This window comes from Fistularia commersonii, chromosome 11, assembly GCF_037954325.1.
Source record: "Fistularia commersonii isolate RoL2024-O1a breed Wild chromosome 11, RoL_Fcom_v1.0, whole genome shotgun sequence".
In the NCBI taxonomy this organism is placed as follows: Eukaryota; Metazoa; Chordata; class Actinopteri; order Syngnathiformes; family Fistulariidae; genus Fistularia; species Fistularia commersonii.
The window spans coordinates 7,338,455-7,357,699 of NC_141294.1; the positions used below are offsets into that span (position 1 = coordinate 7,338,455).

The 19,245-nt window shown below is 39.0% G+C and overlaps 2 protein-coding genes across 5 annotated transcripts; both read left to right on the forward strand.

Moving 5' to 3' along the window:
* Nucleotides 1-525: 525 nt before the first annotated feature.
* Nucleotides 526-9,520, forward strand: LOC147229345 (lysosomal-associated transmembrane protein 4B-like). Its single transcript, XM_086154792.1, has 7 exons — nucleotides 526-692; nucleotides 1,474-1,576; nucleotides 3,546-3,619; nucleotides 3,889-4,011; nucleotides 4,143-4,241; nucleotides 5,708-5,803; nucleotides 8,528-9,520. Exons 1-7 carry the CDS (start codon nucleotides 597-599, stop codon nucleotides 8,606-8,608), a joined length of 672 nt encoding a protein of 223 aa, XP_086010918.1. The 5' UTR covers nucleotides 526-596; the 3' UTR covers nucleotides 8,609-9,520.
* Nucleotides 9,521-9,573: 53 nt separating this feature from the next.
* On the forward strand, nucleotides 9,574-19,030 carry LOC147229346 (matrilin-2-like). 4 transcript variants are annotated; one of them, XM_086154786.1, is made up of 13 exons: nucleotides 9,574-9,618; nucleotides 9,838-9,904; nucleotides 11,489-11,633; nucleotides 12,250-12,822; nucleotides 12,894-13,016; nucleotides 13,158-13,280; nucleotides 13,878-14,000; nucleotides 14,170-14,292; nucleotides 15,757-15,879; nucleotides 15,961-16,365; nucleotides 16,461-16,613; nucleotides 17,628-17,720; nucleotides 18,834-19,030. In XM_086154786.1, exons 3-13 carry the CDS (start codon nucleotides 11,507-11,509, stop codon nucleotides 18,887-18,889), a joined length of 2,022 nt encoding a protein of 673 aa, XP_086010912.1. In that variant the 5' UTR covers nucleotides 9,574-9,618; nucleotides 9,838-9,904; nucleotides 11,489-11,506; the 3' UTR covers nucleotides 18,890-19,030. The 4 variants fall into 4 exon arrangements, with proteins under 4 accessions (XP_086010912.1, XP_086010913.1, XP_086010911.1 ...); XM_086154787.1 differs by lacking the exons at nucleotides 9,574-9,618; nucleotides 9,838-9,904 and adding an exon at nucleotides 10,282-10,479 and having other exon boundaries at nucleotides 12,250-12,371; nucleotides 12,459-12,822; XM_086154785.1 differs by lacking the exons at nucleotides 9,574-9,618; nucleotides 9,838-9,904 and adding an exon at nucleotides 10,282-10,479.
* Nucleotides 19,031-19,245: the final 215 nt, after the last annotated feature.

A 19,245-nucleotide genomic window follows, 5' to 3' on the forward strand; every position in this document is an offset into this window, starting at 1 on the left:
GTTTACCACCTGGACACCGTGAATGACTTTATCCGGGTTCCCACAAGCACGCGAAGATTACCGGAAGTTAGAGGTTTCTATTTTTGAAAGATAACAGCGCATCATTGTAAATACAACACAGAATCAAAAAGCATAATAAAAATATTGTCACTACCCCCTTGAGATTTCTGTATTTTTCAGGACATGGTTTACACAAATGATGAATCAAAACATTCAGCTTGTTTTAGTATTTACGGAGTAAAGTATTTAGTATTGTTTTTCTGCACAAGTAGTTCCTTCACAAGTAGTAAAACAATCAATTGGCTAAATACCAAACATGTATTTCATGATTACACGTTACAAATTCTCTTTTTTTGTACCATAAGGTTCGTATTTATAATACGAAAATTGACAGTTTCTGACTAAATGGGCCACTTCGCATGGGTAAATACGAAAAAAAAATATTTTATTTTGTAACCGGAAGTTGTACTGCCTCCACAGTCGTCTTGCGCTGTCAGTTCTGTCTGTCCACGCCACTAAGTCTCTTTGGACGCCGCGGGTGAACACCGACGCGGTTTCCTTCCTGACGCTGGCGCTTCTGTGCTGAATCCGACAGAATGACGATGTCCCCGTGGGAACGCTGGTACACTACACGCTGCTGCCTGTGCTGCCATGTCCGCACCGGAACCATCATCCTGGGGGTCTGGTACATGGTGAGCACCGCCTATCACCTCCACAGCAGGTCACTTATGAACACGCAGTGGCTTTAAGTGTGTACGGTGCATCTGCTTTGAAACATAAAATGCATTTTGCTCCAAATTCAGCCCTGTTTTTAAAAAAAATAAAATTAAAAAAAAAACCCGCTATTTAATTATTTTTTTTTGTGTATTCATGCAAGGTACCCGACGCTTAACTTATAATGTGATCTTTGTTGTGCACCCTTGTGGAGGTTGTCAGTCATCCAGGTGATGGGGAATTCTTGTCGAAATGTTTTTGTCTTTGCAACTGGAATTCAAGTAAAGAAATTCAAGTACAAGACAAGAAGTTTTTGACAAGAAGTCACCATTGTGGGGTATTTTCCTAATGAGTTGGTGTCTGGTATCATCAGGTAGCAGGTTTCTTGTCAGGGTATCTTTTGACTGCAGAGAATGTTTCCACAACATCCACCTGCTACTCCTCTTTGCATTGACCTTCAATTAGCCAGACACAAGATTGGCTGGAGATGAAGATTTTATAGTCGTGCAACACATCTATTCTGTTTCACGTTTATATTGGGTTCTACAAATCACTTCCTTGGGAAATTGCAGAAATTGCATTGTGTCCTCTGCCACCCATGTAAATAATCTTTCACATGCTCTGAAATCCTAGCCTATCGTTTGAACACTTTCAGCCTGTTTTAATTAGAACTGATCCACTGTCTCCTGTCTAAGTTGCCCCCAAGCTTTGTCGTCCATATTGTTGCCTTTATCTGCCCATATGTTCTCCTCCCCTAAGCTCATCAATGCCGTGGTGCTACTCATCCTTCTGACAGCGCTCAGCGATCCAGAGCGATACCACATGACCAGCACCGAGTTGTCTAATGACCTGGATGATGCCAGTAAGTAGCCCAGAAGGCTAGTATTTCACAGTGGAGAGTCAGACCTGAACCAGCTTAGGGAGGGCAGGCTGTGGCTATCTTCTCATCTTTTAAGAGGTTAAATCTGGGTTGCTGTTTTGTTTAATCTGTTGCAGAGGGCCTTCCCTCTGGTAAAGCTCTGAACAAGAAACCCACCCTCTCCTACTTCTTTTACCTGCTTGAGTTTTACTATTTTTTAGGCATCTGTAGGATCTCATGTTATTTGGGCTTGTAAACACTCAACCACAGATACAAAGCAGCGTAATCCTGCTTTTTTTTATGTATCAGCGTAACATTGTTTCACTTCGGTTTTTAGCCACCATGGGGATGTTCAACCCGCTCTCTAAAAACCCTTTATCAATTGATTTTACTCCAGTACATCATAATGACATTTTGATTTTCCTTTCTCAGAGAACTATAGTCTATTGTACCTGGGACAACTCCTGTATATCTGAGGGGGGCGCGGGGGGGGGGGGGGGGGGGGGGGGGGGGGATCGTGGAGTGTCCGCTTGTTGGCTCAATTTTTGGTCAAACCACGAAAATGAAAGGAGAATTAAAACAGGCCTAATGTTCATCTGTACAGAACATTTGAAAAGCCTTTTTTAAAAAAAAAAAAAAAAAAAAAACAGTTCCAGTTGAAGAGTGGAAGAGTTTAACTTGAGGTGGGTTGCAAGTGTGAGCTGCCGCCCCGCCCGTCCCTGATTAGTTCTGCAGATACTGTCCCACTTCCAGAGGATTAGGCTGCCCTATGACCCATGACTGCAGGTTCGGCTGGCTGCTACCACCCCTGCAGGAGGCACACAATCCACCAAAATATGATGTGGCTTGTTTTAGCATTGTGTGAAGCTGAAGTGTGTCCAGGGGTAAAAGTTGTGTTTTCATGTCTTTTCTATACTCCACTCAATCCATAGAGTATAAAAAACAGCGCCGGTTCCCCTAGATAATACACCTGATCATTAGCTGAAAATGATTCCATACTACCTCAGTGCTAGTTTTTTTTATATGATACCTCTCATTTTTTTGACTGAAGCACCATTATTATTTTTACCTTCATCTTTTTTCCCCCGCATTTTCAGAAAATCATAACTCAGCAAAGCCTGTCCAGCTGGCAGCGGAGATCAAATGTAGAAAAAAACAGAAACTAGGACACTAGTCTTGCTGTGTAAAACACTGAATAAAGCACATAACAATCTGTGGTCTGCCAGTCTTGGGTTTTCCACGGTGACCCAATACTGTCTTGCTGAAGGGACTAAATGTTGCACAAAAAACAACTTTTGGAAAGGGATTCTTTCACACTTACAAAATATGTTGCTTTGATTTCTTGGTTGAAATTACAATCTGTGGCATTACAATCTGTGGCATAAGCCAAGGATAGTAATGTATTTAACTAATGACATGAAATGTGTTTAGACCAGCTGTTTGTAATTTTAAATGTAACAAATATAGGACGGTCTCAGAAAATTGGAATATTGTGATAAAGTTCTTTATCTTCTGTTATGCAATTACAAAAACAAAAATGTCATACATTCTGGATTCATTACAAATCAACTGAAATATGGCAAGCCTTTTATTATTTTAATATTGCTGATTATGGCTTACATCTTAAAAAACTCAAAAATCCTATCTCAAATGTTAGAATATCATGAAAAAGTATTTTTTGTTTTTTTAATTGCATTACAGAAGAAAAAGAATTTAATCACAATCATCTAATTTTGTTAGACAGTCCTGTATAAGCTTTGATCACTTCCGTCCACGCTGACATCAGGTAAAGCTTATGTGGTGCATTCCACTGTAGAGTTTAATTCCTTATTTGGTTTAAAGGTTATTTGTCTATTTATCCTCTTAGAGTCTATTTTTATACATACCATTTGGGCATGATGAAAACAAAAATATGAATCTGTCTCAGTCAGTGACCTTATGCTCACCAAGCCTCCTCCTATCTGTCCTTTAGATATGTGCATTGCTTCTAGCATTTCCCTGCTGATGATACTCATTTGTGGGATGGCAACATACGGTGCATACAAGGTAAACTGATTTAATTATCTTATTTACCATGTTTTCTTCTAGACTAAATGAAGTTTATACTTATGTATTTCCTATGCAGACAGCGGAAGAGGAAAGATTATTTATTCTGAAAACATTCGCAATCCAAACACAACTACAGTATATATACTGCATTGGAATTATTCTAAGCAACCTACTATCTGAAGATCTGATATGTGCCCAAAGTGTTATGTAAGGATTTGGTTTGAATGCTGAGATCCTAAAAGCTAACTAGAGTATTTTCCTTTCAGTTGCATGCATCCTGGATCATCCCTTTTTTCTGCTACCAAATATTTGACTTTGCTCTCAACACACTGGTTGCTGTGAGCATAGTGGTTTACCCAAACACCATACAGGATTACTTGCAGCAACTGGTAAGAAATCCTATTAGGTAAAGTCAACAGGTGTTGTTAATTGTTTTTTTTTTTAATTTTTTTTTTTTTATGAAGGCCGAAAGGGTTGTGTTTTTGTTGACGCGCACTAACTTCCCCTGTCTCACCTCCAGCCTGATAACTTCCCTTACAAAGAGGAGATCGCTGCGCTCAGTAATGTATGCTTGGTCTTCATCGTGTTGCTCTTCATTGGCTGCATTCTCGGCTTCAAGGTAGTGTTCCTTTTTTTTTCATGCGTAACATTTTTTCAGCAGTTATGATTAAACATGTTTTTGCAGACATACCAAACTCAAATGATTATCACAACAGAATTTCCTGATAAGTTGTAAAATAGATGTAAAATGTAAAACACAGAGGACATTTTTTTAGCTATCCTTTTTTCTTTGTTTTCATGAATTAAGTGCAGACAAAGCTGATTAAGATTTCTGGCTGAGTATTGACTCTAGAACTTGTGAAGCATGATGGCTTATAGTTTCTGCCATTCCTTGTGGTCCCTTTAGCTGCTCTTTGAGATTTTTGGCCACGATCATATATATTGATGTATTTACTGTCCAAAAAGCTGCCTCTCTTGTAGAGCTTTTAATACAATAATGTTGTCCAGTTTATTTGTAACAACGATAATAAGTAACATAATTTTTTTTTTCTAAATGTCTTTTAACATAAATAAAGAGATATAGTATAGTAATAGGGCATATAGTATAGTAATAGCGCATAAAAATTAGGGCATTTTTGCTAAATGTGGTAATTCCAGTTACCCATTCAAAGAAGAAAAAACATCTTTCTGACACATTCTCATTTGCGTCTCTATGAAACTGTCCTTGTCTGCCATGAACTTATTGCTGCAGACACAGTAAACATTTCTGAGCTACTGGGGCTGGAGATCAGCTTCTAAATTGACTTTTGAGATCACACCGGGTTTTTCAAACAAGTTTATTAACTACACCAGATGCTGCTTTGTTTTTCCAGTCAATGAGATCTAATCATTGTTGGACACCATGAGACAACAGAAGTGTATTTTTCCAAAAACAATTATTTAGATAAATCTTGAAAACAATCTGAGTTTTTAATCAGAGTTAGAGCATGTTGTAAGTGATCTGGCAGGAACTGGAATCATATTGTCCCAGTTCTGTGTGATCCGCTACGTGTGGATCATACATGAAAAAATTTGGTGGCTTCAGTATATTTTGGAAAACCTTGCCTCAATAAACATTTTTTCTGGAATGGGCTTTTAAAACAAAACCAATGCTAATTAAAAGACAAATATATAAACAGCTTTTATATGTTACCTCCATGATATTATTTACAGGACTGTCTCAGAAAATTATAATATTGTGATGAAGTTCTTTATCTTCTGTAATGCAATTACAAAAACAAAAATGTCATACATTCTGGATTCATTACAAATCAACTGAGATATGGCAAGCCTTTCATTATTTTAATATTGCTGATTATGGCTAACATATTAAGAAAACTCAAAAATCCTATCTCAAAATATTAGAATATCGTGAAAAAGCAATTTTTTTTTTTTTTTTATTGCATTACAGAAGATAAAGAATTTGATCACAATATTCTAATTTTCGGAGATAGTCCTGTATTTATGTTTTCAATCGTAGTCTGTATTGGACATTGATTGTAAATTGTATCTTATTTGCATTTTTGTTTACTTCGTTGTTGTCAGGCCTATTTGATAGCATGTGTGTGGAACTGCTACAGATATGTGTGCGGCCGTGGTACTGCGGAAATCCTGCTCTATGTCACGACCAACGACACAACGGTAAGTCCCCTCCCCGAATAAACTGGCTCACTAAAGTTCAGTGCAATGAACAAACACTGTTTGTAGGGCTCATTGGTGTGTTTTTTTTTTCAGCAGCAGTTGAAGTCCCTTTTAAATATTAATTCAGTATTTCGGGTTTAGAGTACTACAAACGTACTATAAAAGTGCTATACGATTGGAAAACATGCTGCTGTTTAGATGTTTTGTTCCACCACTGTTAAGTCAAACCAATTAGGAGCTCTAACGATTTCATTACACACTCAGATAATGGATGGATCCAATAACACGCACCGGCTAGGGGTGTAAAATAACCGTCTCCAAAAGACACTGCAATTCTTAATTTAAGAATATAAATGCAGTGAGTGAAATTATAGTTGTTGAAAAATGATTAACTAAATCACATTTGTGTAAGGATGTTAAGTTTAAAGTTCAAATTGAAAATTTTGCGAACACCAACTGCAGATGCTGAAAATGTATTTTTTGTCGTAATTAATCTTTTCTTGAAAAAATATATACCCTTATCAAAAAGTGTGTATATGCATAATTATAATTACACTTATATTCCTTAAAGGCCAGTGCTTCTGTTCTTCCTAATATATCCCAGCTCAGTTGGTGCGGCAACGGTTTCTCATTGTCACATGCCGCTACTTACTGCAGCCCCCTTACTTGCCGGCTAAAACTGCTGCAGGAGACACAGAAAGTGGTTTTCAACAAGCTCAAACAAAGCAGCATACCTCCCAAGCTGTGTGTTATCCTGTGTTATCATGCAGAAGCCCGAGTTGAAGCATCATCTCATCTAGATTTTCTGCTTTATTTCACATTCAAAGGCAAACAGCTGCTGAGGAAAATGGCTTCCCCTATTTGCTCCTCAGTAGAAGTCACTGCTGGTTTGAAGGAAAGAAAAAGTAGGACTTCTGTTACTCGTACATTTTTAAATAGTCTAGCAGGGTTGAATGAGCAGACTTGAGGGATGAGGCTCAATGCTGGCAAAGTCCTGAGGTTTGGTGGTATCACAGTAAGGGATCTTTGGACAGCTGATCATGCTGGAGGCATATACCTAGAGGGCTGCTACCCTGCTGCCAGCTGAAATATTGTGACTACTTATTCTCTGAAGTAAAGCGAGAGACTGTTTTGAATTGGTAAAAAATAGTTTATTCACTATTGGGTTTAACATGAGCTCATAAAGTGGAGGGGGGCGTGGAGGGGGAGTTCTCCTTCGAGACCCAATTTGTTTTTGCAGTATTTTCAGGTTTAACAGGCTTCATGAATAATCTGTATTCCTTATGGGCTCTCGGGTTAAACATCCACACATATGGAAATAATTCATTACAGTCAACTGCAGTCTACATGAACTCATGATGCAAGTACCACCTGAGCTGTGGAGGGAAACACTGGAAGCTGCTCTTTATACCACCGCAAAGAAAAATCATCATACCTTCCCCACTGCACTGCTTTTTCAATCACCTGCAGTCAGTCAAGTGGTCCTTCCCACAGATCACAAGCAGGTTTGTAGTTTCTGCCGAGGCCATATATCAGCAGGGCCAAAGGTTTTTAGTTCTGCGGCAAGTAGTCCTTGACTCTGTCAGCGTGCGTGTTAGTTATACAGTGCAGCTGTATGTTAAAGGCACAATAATGTACTCCATATGAGTCTGGGGCACATACAGTTTGGTATCCGGTCTGGTGAATCGACTGCGATTAGCGAGATGGTCTGAATTATTTCTTGCCCGTGTCCAGAGAACAACAATGCCAATGTAACCATTAAATGCGCATAATGAGTGTAATAATCAGTGTTTTGAATAGAAGCATTTTCACTGGGTCTCCCACCCTGATCGGCCAGCTTCACTACAGTGCAGAGGAATATTGTTAAAGGAGCTACTCATCCAAAGAGTATATTAAATGAGTCCTCCTCAAAAGATCATAGTGGTTCACATTTGCAAAAGATCAACTGTCCGTTATTGACAGACCCCCCCCCATACACACACCGCACCACCACCACCACCAAACCCACGTTCTACATGTGGGTTCGGCAGGCCACACATGATGTTGTAATACAAAATCACTTGAATCACTTGGACCATTCAGCAAACCTGCAACACTTCTTGCCATGACGTCAACATTGAAACCGCAGTACGTGTCCGGTCACAACGAGAGATGCTCTGACCACACACCGCGTTGCTCAGTTGTTGATAGTGAGCGCCAGAGGAACGGACAAACAGAGGAGATTTTTCCTTTTCATTTTCAGGGCACTTCATTTAAAGGAACTGTGCCTGAACTGAATGGAACTGTGACTCATGGCTGTTGTTCAAAGAGCTTAGCAGCAGTTATCACTTAGCCCTCCTTCCAATTTTAAGCGCAATGTTGTGCAAAAAGTAGGTACGTGTTCGCTTGTCTGTAGTTAGACAATATGGGCATGATTTTAACTTCTTTCTTTAAGTGCCACTAAAATGATTATTCACATTTAGGAAGTTCTCCATGAACTTAAAATTATTTTTTGTATCAAGATATGTGTAATCAGAAATCAGAAATACTTTATTGATCCCTAAGGAAATTGAGTACAACAGGGTTATTATCTAATGTCCTTTCCATTAATGTCTATTCTACACATAATAAAATCACCAAGTGATTCAAGTCCATAGCAAACTTTGAACTGTGCCGTAGCATAAATGGATATATTAGAAATCCTAATGTTGAAGACTCTTTCTCCATTTTGACCCTTCTCTCCAGGATCTGCTACCTCCATATGACGACAGTGGCAGTGTCCCTCCGAAGCAGAACGTCCCACCCGGCTCCGCTGCTTCAGCGTGAAGTCTTTTAGCCTGCTACTGGAGCCCACTGTCAACAAAACACCACACTGCCTCTCCAGTGCACAGTATGATCATGAGCATATTGTCGCTAAACACACACATCGTACATCTTGCATGCCCTTACATGCACTGAGCCATCTGACTTATGTAATGCACATGCACACATCACTTTGAAAACTTAACCCTCCTCTTCTTTCGGGGTCCACTCCTATCGTCAGTTTACCTCTACAATTGTAATTTATATCTCTTTAAGTACAACTGGAGAAATGTCATACAATCATTCGTGTGCAGTTTGAGTCTCGTAGATATTAAATTGAAGCTCTTTAGAGTTTCATGGATAACATATATTTTTATTAATTATATTTAAGTTTAGTGTGTATCAAAAATATGTGAGCCCTAGCTGTGATTGACCTTTTTGCAAATTAGCAAAAGGGGAATGACGTTCAGTAGTATTTGAGGGGCTGTGGGTTGTTTCCTGTCAGTGTTTCCTCTGCTTGTGTTCAGGCTGGGATTGCCTTTATTTGTATCTTTTTTTTTTCTCAAAGGGACCACTTTATAAATCCACATGTGAAGCGAGTCTTTAACAGGATGATTCCCAAAGAAAAAAATAAATCTGTCTATATTCTGACACGATCAAAGGGCAGTCTCTTGAAATATGTGTTCCTTTGCTGTTTACTCTAGAATTCTTTGTCCTTTAATAGTGTTGACTTGTGCTGCTTGGATTGTTATTCAGAATTTCCCCTGATTGAGAAAATGTCACAGGTTGTTGTTTATCTGTTTGCTTTCATCAGTTTATCTGAACAGTAATGGGTTAATTCCCTGAAGACATTATGGACGAGTTGCTTGTGGGAACCTGGAACCATAATGATTGTATCTGTCCTCTGCTTCAGGAGCTGAATAAATGTGGATTCAGGATTCAAGGATTTAAAGGCTGTGGAAACTTGTTTTGTTTTTTCAATCATGTCATAAGGAGCATCTGGTCTGTGTAAAAACACAAGCCCGCCCCACCAGGTGTAGTTTTTCGGAAAACTACTCCCCGGATGCAGAATCCCCTGTAAAAAGATAGTTGCAGCTCCTTTGTTAGAAATAAACTCCATATGGCATTTATTTGTCCATTAAAACATTATTACATTGACATATATGGTATATGTATTACTTAAATGTCAGATTGTGTGTCTTAACATTTATATGTCAATAACTGAGTCATCTGTCTCTCTAAATCCCATTCAGTGACCCAATTGCACCCAAGAAACAATTCTAAACCAATGATGATTTGAAACATAACGGTAGTTAGCAGGTAAGTTTTCACCAATAAAGTTTATGTCAAAAATTGTAAATCTAAAAGATTCTACATAATTACCAATGAAGCCCTGTTACTGTTTTCATTTAGTATCCTTTCAATTGCAAGTTTTTTTTCTAAACAGGTTAAATTAATTCATATGACAAGATATAAACATAAAATAATGAAAATGATGGAATACAGAACATAAAAAATTGTATGTATTTCTTAGAACATTTATGTTTTTGCTGACATCGTCCACTCCTCCCACAGAGGAACATTTCAATCCTGTAGTGAATTTTTGAAGTGAGGATATTAAAGAGTTAAGACATTGCAAAATCTCTGAAGGTGAGAGATGCACTGTTTTAACATCAGACTGACTTAAATAAGGGGCGTTTGGCTTGGTCTAAGTAAAGAGGAGAAACAGCTGGAAGCTCTCACTCAGAGTAGACAGAATAAGGGACGGCAGAACAAGTGCTTTTACAGACGTTGAAGGACTGAATTTATACATGTTTACACTCTGAAGTTGCTCTCCCTACTCAAAGGTTATTGATTTATTTGTCTAAGGAGAGATAGTTGGTCTTCATATCAAGGTAAGTACTTTTGGATTTATTTAATGGTAGAGTGCCACATGGGGCAAATGTTACATACATATACTTTTGAGTAGTAATATGAATAATAAAGAACGGTGAAAATTAAGGAGCCCTCATCTGCAGCGTGTTTAATGACCTGGGTTAGGGAACCATTTCCTACATCTGTTGCTTCACTGTGGGTCATCAGAGATATAAAGTATGTAAAACAGGCAACAGGCCCCCCCACACACTGTTAAGCACAAACTGTTTTTGTTGTTCCAGCTTACAAAGAGTCGTGTCTTCAGGAAAGGCAGGAGGGGCTGCTCGCTTGGGGAACCCCAATATCTCACTCACACTTAACTAGAGATTTAAACTGACTGACTCAACAGCTATTGTCGTGTTACGATCACTCTTTATCAAACATTTGCTTCCAAAATGTATTGAGTTGAATCAAAGGGATAAAGGTTGATAAATCATGGACTCAAGGTTTCAGATCAGATGTTACCACATGCACGTCTTTGAATGTTTTAATCTTCAGTTTGAAATGACTGCACGTAATGATGATGGTGTCATTTTCTAAATGTAAATAGACACTCTAGCCGGGTCAGGAGAGGGTTTCTGACTTCACTTTGCGTTTAATGAATGGCTCTCCTGAGGACTGTGCGGAAAAGGCACTAGCCTATCCTGAATCACCTACCCTGCCAAATATCTAAAGACTCTATCGAACAGAAGTTTTAGCGATATCATATATTCAAGGTGGCAAAAGTCCACGCATTCTAAACTTCAGCGCAACCTCAGATACTTTTTCAAAAAGTCTAGATTCAATTACTTTGCTGTAGACACTGAAAATGTAAAACTAAAACAGATTTCTCCAGAAGTAGTTGAATGATACATTTTCGAACAATACCATTCAAAGCATGTAAAAATACATTGTCAGTTTATCTTCCCTTCAATTTCTTGTATTTATATTTAGTCGGGATATTTACGGTCTGATGTTTGCTTTGTCTTTCTCGCTTTAAAAATGCTACAGTTTTCAACCCTTGTCAGAATGAGCTCCCCGTTCCTTGGCCTCCTCTTCCTCTTCAGCTGTAATGCAATTCGTCCGGACAGGCGTCCCACCAGACCGGTGCCATTCAGGGGGCAAAATCAGACAGCTGTCCAAAACAAAACAATGGGTATGAACTCAGCTGAGAGTTTTAACTGTTTTTATTGTTTGTAATATTGTATAGAGAACCATATAAACTGTTCTATTCATCTATATTGAATTGATGTTATTTAATAGTCCCACTGTTTTTATTATTTTAATACGTCACAGGGTTTCACTTTATTTATTGGTAGTATTTATGATCTATGATTTCAACTTCTGCTTTTTAATTGCTGTTATAATTTCCCCATTGTGGAAACTACACCAGACCTGGGCCACATCCGGCCCTTTATGCTTTTTTTTATCCAGCGTGCCAAACTATTTTCTTTGAATATTTAAGCAAGTATTTTCAATTATCATTGAATTTAGAAACTTATTTTTCCCTTTTAATTTTTTTTTCCAAAATAATAATGTCGGTCGGTACATCCATTTATATTATTATTAATCATTTTAAAATTGAAATTAAATGCCAAAAAATTGAAATATTTTAATTCATTTTGTTCACCAAATTGGCCCGCGGATAAAGATTAAATAAGAAATGTGGCCCGCCAGCCAAAATAATTGCCCGCCCCTGGACAACACTGTGTTATCTTGGCCTATTTAAATTTTACCAGCAACTGCTCAAATTTTGGTATCTTCTATCACAGAGAATTCTTGCAAGGCCAACCCACTGGACTTTGTCTTCGTGATCGACAGCTCCCGAAGTATCCGACCCAGCGACTACGAGAGGGTCAAGATGTTCATCATCAATCTGCTTAAGTTTTTGGAGGTGAGCCCTGATGGCACTCGAGTTGGACTACTTCAGTATGGCAGCGTGGTTCAGAATGAGTTCTCCCTAAACACCTACACCTCCAAGTCTGAGGTGATGCAGGCTGTGAGGAACATGAAGCACCTCGCCACAGGAACCATGACTGGTCTCGCCATCCGATATACGATGGAGACGGCTTTCACTGAAGCCGAAGGAGCCAGACCAGCAAACATGCGCGTCCCGAGAATCTCCATGATTGTGACTGACGGACGACCCCAGGACAAAGTGGAGGAGATCGCTGCACAGGCGAGACGAGCCGGCATTCAGATATTTGCTATCGGAGTCGGCAGAGTGGATATGAACACCCTGAAGGCCATAGGGAGTGAGCCGCACACCGAGCACGTCTACCTGGTGGCTAACTTCAGCCAGATCGAAACCCTTATCTCCGTGTTCCGGTCCAAACTGTGTGAAGGTGATTCGATCCCCTGTCCTCAGGTACGTCCCTTTCGTGTCCTTTGCTTCACCCCCGGTGTGCTTGTGCAGGCACAGGTATGTGTGAGGTGGTGGACCATCAGTGCAAGCACATCTGCGTGGACAGCCCCACCTCTTACAGGTGCAAGTGTAGGAGTGGTTTCACACTCAACCCTGATGGCAAAACCTGTAAAGGTAAAAGATCTTTTATTTTCATACAACCTTTATATTCTTTTAAATCTTTTTTTTTATGTGAAACGTGGCTCCCTCAAAGAGCCATTGTCATTGAACGCTACATGGATGACCAACAGATTTATCTCCATGTTGTGGCTGTAGCTGTTGATTTGTGTGCCGAGGTGGATCATGGCTGTGACCACATCTGTGCCAACCTGCCTGATGGATATGAGTGCCTCTGCCATGCAGGGTATCAGCTCAACCCAGACCTGAAGACATGCACCAGTAATAATGCAGTATTTCTCCCTCTATCTGAAGCTCTTTCAAATCTCTGTCATTGGACTTTTTTCAGCCTCCGCCTCTTTTATCATGTTTCTGTCTGCATGGCGATAACCCTGACTTGTCAGAATTATACACACACACACACACACACACACACACAAACATGTATATGACCCTACATTCTGATTATGTGAATAATACTGGGTGTTTAATCTTGTAAGGGGAATATTCTATGGACTCTCACTTTAAAAACAAATCAAATGAAAATTGCACTTTAACCATAACTACCTCAGCATAGCTTGTCATTGTTTTTGCCAAATTATTTATAATTTCTTGTACTTTTGCACCGTGGGTCTTACAGTAAGGCTATTTCAATGGTCTGTATGTGTGAACATATGGCAATATTGACAATAAACTTAACTTTGACTTTGTCTTGATGGATTTGTGGTTTTGATTTACAGCGAGAGAGTCTCATTCATGTACACGTACATCACTGTTAACTGTTCAGATAATGTTCCATAGTAAAAGTTGTGAAACAAAGTATTAGTTGAAACAGGAGCAGGGAAGGTATTACATTAATGGGAGATTCTTCCACCTCAGAGATAGACTTCTGTGACCTGGGGAACCACGGCTGCCAGCATGACTGTTTCAGCACTCCAGAGTCCTACATCTGTCGCTGTATGAAGGGATACATCCTCAATCTGGATGGCAAGAGCTGTAGTAGTAAGTGAGATGGTCAGGTGAGATGACCAGAAACATGTTGGTACAGTTTGAGATATGGACTGCATATATGTAGCAAACAAAATAACACAGATTTTAGGTAAAGAGAAATATCTGTAACAAAAAAAAAAAAAAAATGCAACGTAAATGCTCTCATCCATTTGTTTTTCAGAGACTGATTACTGTGTTGGTGGTGGTCATGGATGTGAACAGGAATTTATCAGCACAGAAGACTCCTGTGTGTGCAAATGCAGAAAAGGCTACATCCTCCAGTCTGATGGGAAGACATGTAAAAGTACGTTGTCTGATGCTTTGCCCCTTCTCATATCGATTTCTTTTTCTATTCTGATGTTTTACTTCTACGGTCTTAGCTCAATGAATGTGACAACTCTGTGCTGAATGTAGTTTAAAAAGTAATTCTGAATTCTGACGTCAAGGATGTGATGGCAGGAAGCCGGCTCATTTTACTCCCTAATTTCACTGCTCAATGAATTCATTAGACGACATTCCAGTATGAGGAATGAAAAGGTGAGCAGGTGGATGTGAAGTGGTGTAGGTGGCGTCATAGTGGTCTGAGGACATCTGCTGGATGGATGAAATAGGACAGCATCAGGAAATAAAGGCAATGCTTAACTGATAAACGTCTGGAAAAAATAAATGGTAATGCAGTTTTGAAGTCTTGAAAGTCAAAATGTGAGTTAAAGATAAATAACAACCTACATTTTAAAGTATCTTAATCACATGTGGTGATTACTGGATGATGGTTGTTTTTTTTTTTGTGTAATTGTCTCAAGGGAACAGATGCAATATATTGGTGCTTGTTGTCAGCTGAAAAGACACATGGCATAACCTGGTCTACATGCATTTGATTTAAGTTTGATTAAAAGTAAGCTTATATCGTACAGTTCCATTATACTTCCTGCCCTGATGTGATACAATAAGAGGGGTGTGTCTTCCACGGAGAGATCACTGTGCTCATTGAACATACAAGAATATCAGTGACTTGTGTGTGTTCAAGTGCAGAAAATGGAACACATGTCAAACGACATCTAAAGAAACGTACTGGTGGAGATTCAGCAATAAACTGCCAGATGCATTTCATGGCAATCGAGACATAAGATTTAGATAAAAGGTTTGTGCAAAGTTAAAAACATGATGTAAGTGCCATGACCTTAAAGCCAAGGCTCAAATTGCAACTATTAATCAATAAATATTATATTAATTTATCATTGAGATCAGGTTAAAAAATAGGCATTGATTAATACGTTGGCGAATTGTTGTTGTTTTATTTATTTCATTATAAACCCTACTTAATACAATAATAAGGTATTTGTTTTTTATGCCAGTAACCTGTCATTACTCTAACAGTACATGTTTGTTTAGAAAGATATTTTCATCTTTCCAATGCACTTCACCTCATACCTGTTACTAAACATCTTCTTTTAACATCTTGAATATCATAATTTTCCTCATTGCTAGACTATGATGGCATGTTACAGTAGGTACTGTGAAAAAGATCTCTCTTGATATATCAGAAAAGTAAACCTACAAATGGCAACTGTAACATTAGACCCCAGAAGTATTGATTATGGTCTTCAAATGTTTTATATTGTTTTTTAACTTCCTTGGCTGTATGGTCCGTGTATGAAAAAATACTCTTTTTTTTTTTTTGTACCTGATCCCTGGAGTAAGGGGAATATTCTGTGGGTTGTTTAGTGTGATGAATTGATGCTTGAAAAATATTTCAATGAACTTCTAGGTTTGGATATCTGTGAGCTGGAGGAGCATGGGTGTGAGCATCAATGTGTCAGCACAACCGACTTCTACATCTGCAAATGTTTGGAAGGTTTCACGCTGGCAGAGGATGGGAAGAGTTGTATAAGTACGACACACGATTTGAAAAATTGAATTTAAGTCAAAATCTGGTCATACTTGTTAAAAAATATATGTATTTTTCAAACAGAACCGGAGTGTGGCTTCATGGATCTGGTTTTCGTGATTGACGGCTCTAAGAGCCTCGGTCATGTCAATTTCGAGCTGGTCAAGCGGTTTGTAAACAGCATTGTGGATTCTTTGGACGTTTCCAAGACAGGCACACATGTCGGGCTTCTTCAGTACTCCACCAAAGTCCGCACAGAGTTCACCTTGGGCCGGTACACCACTGCGAAGGACGTCAAGCAGGCCGTAGCTCGGATGCAGTACATGGGAAGAGGATCCATGACTGGCTCGGCCTTACGTCACATGTCGGAGTTCAGCTTTACAGCTAAAGAGGGAGCCAGACCCGACATCCCACGTGTCGGCATTGTATTCACCGATGGAAGGTCACAGGATGATGTTTCTGAATGGGCTACAAAAGCAAAGAACATTGGTACTCTTACTGTTATTTTCTTGCTTCCACAAAGTCCTTTATTTGATCGAATTGCCCCAATCAGTAAATGATTATCCTTTTCTTTTACTTTTTAGGAATCAGAATCTATGCCTTTGGTGTGGGTAAAGCCATTGAACAGGAGTTGAGAGAAATAGCATCGGCGCCTGATGAGCGGCACCTTTACTATGCCGAAGATTTTGAGAAAATGGAAGAAATGACCGAGAAGCTGAAGTCTAGAATATGTAAAGGTATTTCACACACATCTGGAGAATCACTCGGCTTGACACGGCAAAAACCTTACCGTGGCAACTAGACTACCGAGAAATCTACATTACATTACGTTACATTACAGTAATTTGGAAGACGCTTTTATCCAAAGCGACTTACAAAAAGTGTAATTCAGTCACCGAAGATCCGAAGTACCAGTAGTTGGAAGTCAGAAGTGACCGCTCTACCAAACAGCCATCTCAAAACCATAAATCACCAAATCTAATCAGGTGTATTTATCAGTGAAGCCAGGACAAGCCAGGACAACTGAAAATCTTCACAGACAAACAACACACGATATACAGGACCGCCTCAGAAAATTAGAATATTGTGATAAAGTTCTTTATCTTCTGTAATGCAATTACAAAAACAAAAATGTCATACATTCTGGATTCTTTACAAATCAACTGAAATATTGCAAGCCTTTTATTATTTTAATATTGCTGATTATAACTTACATCTTAAGAAAACTCAAAAATCCTATCTCAAAATATTAGAATATCGTGAATAAGTAATTTTTGTTTTTTTAATTGCATTACAGAAGATAAAGAACTCTATCACAATATTCTAATTTTTTGAGACAGTCCTGCAGTGGCTCTAAGTAGTAAGAATGAGCTCTTGGTTCGAATGTAAAAGAAAAATTGCATTTCAAATCACTGACAGGAAAAGCTCAATTTCCTGAGTGGCAGTTTTCTGCGCTTTATACAATTGAAATAATGCAATACTAGTATCCGCTCCCGGCAGAATGATGACTGATTGGACCAAGGTCACAAAATGTTCCTTATCACTAAATTTCTCAGTCTTTCCTGCGCTGCTGTCATGGCTATCTTTAACAATCTCGGTCACCGCAACGCCTGCAGACACACTCAGGGACTGAAATATTCAGAGACAGATTCAGAGACAGATAGTCTGAAGAAAAGGTAGGAGAGGTGAGGTTGTACGGATTTCAAGGCAGAGACGGGAAGATTATCATCTCCTTCATTCTCTTCCCACAGAAAAACCCTCAGATGAAAGTATGTGCCTGTGTAAGAATATTATGAGGTTTCAGCAAAAGGTCGCTGAACAGCTGAAGACCCTCACACAGAATAATATCCTTTTGTGAAAATCTCTCTCTTCTCTCTCTCAATTTTGTTGATTTTCTCTGCAATTTAAGCAAATATATGGCTTTTATTTGCCAATAGCCACAATTTTTAACGAAAGGAAAACCGTGCAGATTATCGGAAATTATGTGTGGTTTAAAAACTACAAGGATTTGTCTGTCGCTACACGTGCATCCTGCACCGTCACCTCCGATCACGTTTAACTTTTATTCAGTTCAGTCAAGTCGGCCTTCCTCGAATGATGAAAAATCTTGAGGCTCCTGTGGCTCTTCTAGACTTCCAAAAAGTGGTTAGACCAAATGAATCAACTGAGGGTACAATCCTGATTCCACAACATTCAGTGACTTGTTGCAATTGAGGTTTCGAAGGTGGAGTTTCACAGTCACGTGTCTCCATTTTCCAGTTCATAAAGTCCCAATTATAGAGAGTCCATTCTACCACCTGCAATCTTGCACAAGGAAGTGCCTTGCAAAATGTTGCTTTCCACTTTCTTCCTGGATGAACCAGAATCAGGTCTCTTATAAGAGCGGCAGCTCAATGGTGCTAAAAAGTGCATGTACCTCTTGGCACTGCTGGTGCTTTCACATACGTGCAAGTACCCTCACACCCATAGACCCCCATATTTTCACCGCTGCAGACTTTAGCATCAATATCAAGGTGAGCCTTAACTCCTCACTCTGGTGGATATGAAGTCCGCCACAGCATAATTTTTTTTTTTTTTTTTTTTTTTCACTAAGTTTTGAGCTGAGATCTGAAGAGGTCAGGAGCGCTTCTGGTTCTTGATATGTGTTTATATGGTCCAATCACATACAGCTACACACCTTGTTTATTTACAAAAATTGGTGTTTGTCATTGTATCACAGCCGGTCTTTTGTTGCCACACCTAGTTTGAAACCTGTTGCTGGTATGCAATTTGAATACAGATCTATTAAAAGCTGTGCCACTGACAAGGTACACCAATATTTCAAAAAGGAGTGGCTTCATTGTCAAGGCCTTTTTTGGAATCCACTCTTTGGAAATGTGCATTTTAATGAAGCTGCTTTCTGAAACCTGTATGGATTTTGGTTCATGCGCAGCAGTTACTTTCTTTAACGTTCCTACTTGAAGCGATATCTATGAAGGTGGCGACACTGGAGACCCAACTTGTGCAAAAATGAAAAGGCCAGACTGGTCGGTTCTTTTCTCTACAAGAGTCTCAGCCTCTTTTCTTTCTAAAAAAATAAATAAAAATAAAACAAACTGCTCAACTGGCTCGATTGAAACAAACCCAGTTCCTTCACTATTATTTATGTCAATTTTCACACAACAAAATAATCCTTTTTAAAATGTCAGCACTCTTTATTTTGTAATTAAAATAAAATGAATTAAATTTCTCTGTATGGAAAAAAAAACCCTTGATTTATTTCATCTGATTTCTAAATGAATCCCACAGTTGCATGCTACACAGACTCCCTTGCATAAAAAAAAAATACACACATTAAACATGTGTTACCACAAACGTGACCACAGGGTC